The sequence below is a fragment of the Hordeum vulgare genome, chromosome 7H (assembly GCF_904849725.1).
Source record: "Hordeum vulgare subsp. vulgare chromosome 7H, MorexV3_pseudomolecules_assembly, whole genome shotgun sequence".
Lineage (NCBI taxonomy): Eukaryota > Viridiplantae > Streptophyta > Magnoliopsida > Poales > Poaceae > Hordeum > Hordeum vulgare.
In genome coordinates, this window is record NC_058524.1 from 622795280 (window position 1) to 622801243 (window position 5964).

The 5964-nt window shown below is 44.7% G+C and overlaps 1 protein-coding gene across 2 annotated transcripts; it reads left to right on the top strand.

Annotated features, from left to right (window-relative positions):
- The first annotated feature begins 3698 nt into the window (after window positions 1–3698).
- Window positions 3699–5722, top strand: LOC123409740 (BTB/POZ and MATH domain-containing protein 1-like). Of its 2 annotated transcripts, XM_045102601.1 has the most exons (3): window positions 3699–3790; window positions 4107–5254; window positions 5341–5722. In XM_045102601.1, exons 2-3 carry the CDS (start codon window positions 4194–4196, stop codon window positions 5354–5356), a joined length of 1077 nt encoding a protein of 358 aa, XP_044958536.1. In that variant the 5' UTR covers window positions 3699–3790; window positions 4107–4193; the 3' UTR covers window positions 5357–5722. The 2 variants fall into 2 exon arrangements, with proteins under 2 accessions (XP_044958536.1, XP_044958537.1); XM_045102602.1 differs by lacking the exon at window positions 5341–5722 and having other exon boundaries at window positions 4107–5258.
- Window positions 5723–5964: the final 242 nt, after the last annotated feature.

Sequence of the window (5964 nt, forward strand, 5' to 3'; positions counted from 1 at the left end):
AGGTCAAACAGAAAGCTAATGATTTCCCTTGTTGGAGAGCTATATTGAAAGTCAAAGAGCATTATATGGCTGGTAGAGGAATCCAGTTGAATAGAGGAAATATAGCTGGCCTTTGGCTAGATGACCTGGGAGATAACTTCCTTTTATAAGATAAATAACCCGAACTTTTTAAGATTTGTATGGATAAGGAGTGTACTGTAGATAAGATGGAAAGCTTGAACCATCTTTCTTCCTTTAGAAGAAGATTGTCCAGTGAAATGCTCCAGAAGTGGGATGAAATCGGGAGATATGTGCTGGGCAAGATTGATAAAGATAAGGATGATGAGATATACTGGAAGTTGGACAACTCCAGAGAATACTCTACTAAATCTATGTACAGATGGTTGGAAAAAAAACCTTGCAGGAGCCAGTTACAAATGAATTTGGGGGGCCAAGATTTATCTGAAAATTCAAATTTTCTTGTGGCAACTTTTCCAAGAATCTATTCTTACGAGAGATAACATGAAGAAACGTCAATGGCAGGGGGACCCTAAATGTTCATTCTGTGAGCAGCCTGAATTGGCTCAACACTTATTCTTTTTGTGTCTGGTTGCCACGGTAGTTTGGAGGACTGTAGGAGCTATGTTTGGAACTAGTTATGTTCCAAAGTCTATATGGCAGGTTTATGCATGGTTATATGCTTTTTTTGCCTGGTTTCTGTGATGTTTATACTGTTGGCTTAGCCGCAATTTGCCGGGCTATATGGTTGGCCCGGAATCGTGCCACATTTGAGAGGAAGTGGATCAGTACTCCTTTTGGACATGCTTGCAAAAACCTGTGATGATGGAGGTGGTCAAAAAAAGGCGCCGAAATGCTGAAAGAGAATGCAGCTCAGATGTTGTTGTTGTGCGGGCCACCGATGCCAGAAACTACTAAGAAAGCTGATGAAGAAGAAGGTTGGGAGAAGTGGTAATGCAGATGAAGCTGGTGGGTGAGCTGGTGGTGTTTGCTGGTTGTTTGCAGGCTACTAGAGATGGTTTCTCTTATCTATGGTTGTAGTTTGATCTTTTAGCTGTTTGCGCTCTCTGAGCCTGGTCCGTAGTTTGATGTATGGAGATACTCCAGTGGTACTGTTATGTTGGTAGGCTAACTTTTGATATGCGTGATGGTTGATGATACAAGGTTTTCGCCCCACAGTCTATCGTTCCTGATGACAGGCGTAGACGGTGGGTTTCCTGGTATTGTCACGAGCTCGCTTCTTTCCCTTTCCCTTCTCTCTGTTTCTGGTCCGAAAAACATTGTATTTCCGTTATGAAAGTAATGGAAAGGGCAGGAGCCCGGTTCGAAAAAGATCACTTAGTGATCTAAACGCTCTTATATATTTTCATGGAGGGTGTACAATTTGAGCTAGAATAAACTACAATTTAATGTGCAAGCATGTACGACATGAATAACATAATTTCCAGTAAATATGTATGTCTTCCTCCAATTTTTCTATGAGAAGCTATGGGTCTCTCAAACTGTCATGTTAGACAAAAAGACGTGTATACTTTGGTATATATTGGGACTTACTTTTGTTTGACGGTGCACCTCCAGTGTATTTGTGGTTTAGCTTGAGCATGACATGATAATTATTTTTTTACCTTTTCTATAACCGCACATTGTTTTATAGTACGACAAATGGACAATCATTTGATATTCAACCTCGGGTTGCGGGAAGAAGCTATTGCCATAGCCCGTAGGAGTGGAGTCGCGTGTTGATCAAATGTCGGCTCGAGGGGAGTAGTGCTGCAGAGATGATTAGCAGGACAAGTTGCCAAAGACCCCAAGACGAGCCGATGAGCTCGAAGAGAAGCAACCTCATGGATGTGTGACTATGGGCCATGACCCCAAGACGGACCCAACTCTCCATCTTGGGTTCGTCTAGTAAGAATTCAATCACCGGCCGGGAGGAGTGCTAGCGGCCGGTGATTGAATTCTTACTAGACGGACCCAAGATGGAGAGTTGGTGTTAGCGGCTCGAATCAACTTTGGCAGGACACGCGGACAGAGAGATGAACAAACAAAAAAGTGGTTGGTCTTTCGCTGGATCAAAGTCGTCGTGGTCGCGGCCGACAATGCCGTGGGCTTGGCTTGGATACCACTCAAGCGTGCTCGTCACACCATCACATAGACGGATCGCCTGCGTCACCCGACACAGATAGTGTGCTTCGCGTAGATCCTGCTCGAGCGCGTCTCGTGCATCGGACGCATCGGAGGCGGCTGGATTCCCCTATCACCGATCCACCTCCTTTGTCCGGCGACTAGCGAGCACAATGAGTGGACTATCCAGCTCCCCGTAGAGCGAAGAACTGTGGTAGCTTAATGGGTTAGGATAACCGGCCCAGTTTACCATAGGGCTTCGATTCGTCATGTGGAATAGCAGTCTATAAGACAGTTAGGCCAGTTGTGGGAGAGATGGTTTCACACATTAGACCTGACGACCAGAAACGTTTAGATCACGAAAACGAACGTCCAAAAATCCCAAATCGCTGATAAAGCTAGCTTTAGGCTTGGTCTTACTGTCCTTAAAAGGAAGGGATGGAGCTACAAGGTGGTTAACGGCCCACTCTAGGATTTAGTTCCGTCCAATATACCCTGCAGGTCATGGGTCGACCCATCTAAGTATTAAAAATAAAAGTGTGGTAGGGTGATTCGAACCGGCGACCGCTCTAACAAGAGACACTGTTGCAACCACTTTGTCACCCCAACAAGATGTGATAGAATTGAACTTTTACTCCTCTATTCTTTGTTTTCCCTTTTTATTTTTTCTTAGTATTTTTCCTTTTTTCCTTTTCATACTGGTTCGTTGATTTCTTTTTGGAAATATGTGAATTTTCTTTCAAATCTATTATTTTTGGAAGTTCAATGGAATATTTTTTTAATTTGTGAACCTTTTTCCAAATCGATGAGCTTTTTTTGGAAATTTGTGAACATTTTTGAAAATCCGTGGACATAATTTAAAATTTGTTAACTTTTTTTGAAAATCAGTTAACACATTTTGAATTTCGTGAACATTTATCAAAATCAATGAACTGTTTTTTTAAATCGATGAATTTGTTTTGAAATTGGTGAACTTTTTTAAAAATTGGTGAACATATTTTAAAATTCGTGAACTTTTTTCAAAATCAATGAACTATTTTGAAAAATTGTTGATTTTTTTTTGAAAATCAGTGTATATATTTTAAAATTCGTGAACTTTATACAAAATCAATGAACTATTTTAAAAAATTGATTAACTTTTTTTCCCAAAAAACGCCGACTTTTTTCGAATTTTGTAAACTTTTTGAAAATCCATGAACATATTTTAAAAATCAGTGAAATTGTTTGCGTAATCATTAATTTCTTTTGAATTCGATGAAACTTTAATGTACGTTTTTGAGTTCACGTTTTAAAAAATCAATGAATTTTTTTTCAGGTCCTGTAGCGGAGCGCCAGGAGATGCTTCATGGGCCGGCCCAGCGGGGGCGCCGTATAGGAGCTCCCTCCACAGGACACCACGCAAGACGCTAGAACCTGCCCGACACCTAGCCGCCGGCCGTCCCGTCACCGCCTCTGCCCGCCTTGCCGCCGTTTCTCGTCGCCGGCCGCCCATCTTCCCAGATCCTCGGCACCTGCCTCTCCGTCGCGCCCTCGGCCTGCACGGCGCTCGGCGCCACCGCCCCAGGCCGTGACCCCGCTGCCCTGCCCCGCCGCGTGGCGCCCCTGCAAGCCGGCGGCAGCCACCCACCGCCTATTCTGCACCCCGACACTTGGCTTAGTCTGATTTGAGGTACCATTTTACAATTCCCCAATTTTTTGGTTTAGGGTTAGGCGGTTAGCTTCATTGCTAGCTGATTTGTTGTGTTGTGCATACTCGATCGACTACAGTACATGAACATGAACTGGTTAATTTAGCACATCATTTTTGTTCAATTCTGTCATTGATTGATAAATGGTAAATTCTTATTCGACAACTATTGAAGAATGTAGGCTTCTTTTATGCAAAACTGTGATTTGAATGAGAGTTCTAATGTGTTTGTAAGACCATATTAGTCTATCAGTTATAATGTTTATTACATGTCACATTTGTTGTCAATTTTTTCTAGGTGGACCACCCTGTTATCAAAGACTAGCTCCACCACTATATATAGGTTCATCCTTCGGTTGCACACGCAGTTGTAGGTTAATCCATCATGTCGTTCGCTGGTGTATCGGTCATCGCTAATGGCAATCTCCTGAAAAGTTCAACCTCCCCGGCAACCGCCGGTGCTAGTGGGTACCATTTGCTTGTGGTCGAAGGCCACTCACAGACCAGCAACATGCCACAGGGCAAAGTCTTGGTGTCCCGCTACTTCACAGTCGGAGGCCATCGCTGGCTCATCTTTTACTACCCGAATGGCAAAGATAACCTGCACAACACCGGCTTCATATCACTTGGCCTTTCCCTGCACACTGAAGAGGAACCCGCTGCAGCAGAGCCCGTGAAGGCGCTGGCCGACTTCACTTTTGTTGACGACACCGACAAGCAAATGCCGGAATGTATGCATGGTGACAAAATATTCGAATTCACAGGGAACACCGTGAGAAGGCAGGACATGGAGATATCCAAGCACCTCAAGGACGACAGCTTCACCATCCGGTGTGACGTCATGGTCCTAAGTCAGACATGCAATACCTCTGCTTTCATCATTGTGCCGCCGTGTGACATGCAACGGAATTTCACCGACCTTCTCCTGTCTGGGAATGGCTCTGATGTGGCTTTCCAGGTCGGTGGCGAGACGTTCGCCGCCCACCGGTGCATCCTCGCTGCCCGATCGGCTGTGTTCAGAGCGGCACTCTTTGGCACCATGTACGAAGGCACGTCGAAGGTGGTACAGGTAGATGACATGGACGCGGCGGTGTTCAAGGCGATGCTAGGGTTCATCTATGGCGGCTCGCTGCCTACACCGGGTACCTATGAGAACGAAGGCGTCCTTCTCCAGCACCTGCTCATTGCAGCGGACAGGTATGACCTCCCAAGACTCAGGGCGATGTGCGAGAAGAAGCTGTGCGAGCACCTCGATATGAGCACGGCAACGACCATCCTGATGCTTGCCGAGCAGCACGGCTGCAATGGGCTGAAGAAGGCATGTTGTGAATTCCTCCAGTATCCGGACAACCTGAGGGCGGTGGTGGCCACCGATGGCTTTGATCACTTGTGCAGGAGCTGCCCCTCTCTTATGAAGGACATGATCCTTGGAGTGTTGCCGGCTAAGTAGGACTTCATCATCGTATTGATGGATAGCTCTTGTGTTCGTGTGAATTTCTCACTTCCGTTGCTTACTGTATTTGTCATTGCAGAAGGAAAAGGGAATGAAGCCTCTTCAACTTCGATCTAGGAAGACTCTTTGGCGCAGCAGCCGACGTGTTTAACAGGTCGAGGGGTGGGTGCCATTTCTCACACTGGTTCAATGATGGATGACATTTTCTAGCTTCGGACGAATTGCTATCTAAATTATCCTTTCTCGTTTGTTGGCTATGGTTTATAGCATCTGTGCTTATGGGTGGAATTTTCATGCAAGTGTGTTGCCTCCGTGTGGATCTTTTTATTCTACTTTACGAGCTAGCCTTTCGAACGTTGAACGAAGTCCTAGTGGTTTCCTTAATTAAATTGTTAAGAAACCCCTTTTATGAGAAAAAAAACAAGAGATGACAAGTTATGGTCATTTTCCTTTCCCCTTAATTTGCCCTGTTTGTCAGTCAAATTTGTATGTCTATATTCATTTCCCCCTCTGCTGGGCATGCGCATTCGCTGGACAATACCATTAACAATTTCCTTTTTACTGATTGCTTGTGAAGATTCAGAGTACTGGCGAGCGGCCTTGAGCGAAGTATGCCTCTGGCGTTGAACATTTTGGTATTTTAAGTAGAGTTAATTTCATTTTTCTGTTCATTGCAATTTGTTGTTGACTTACAGACTTAGCA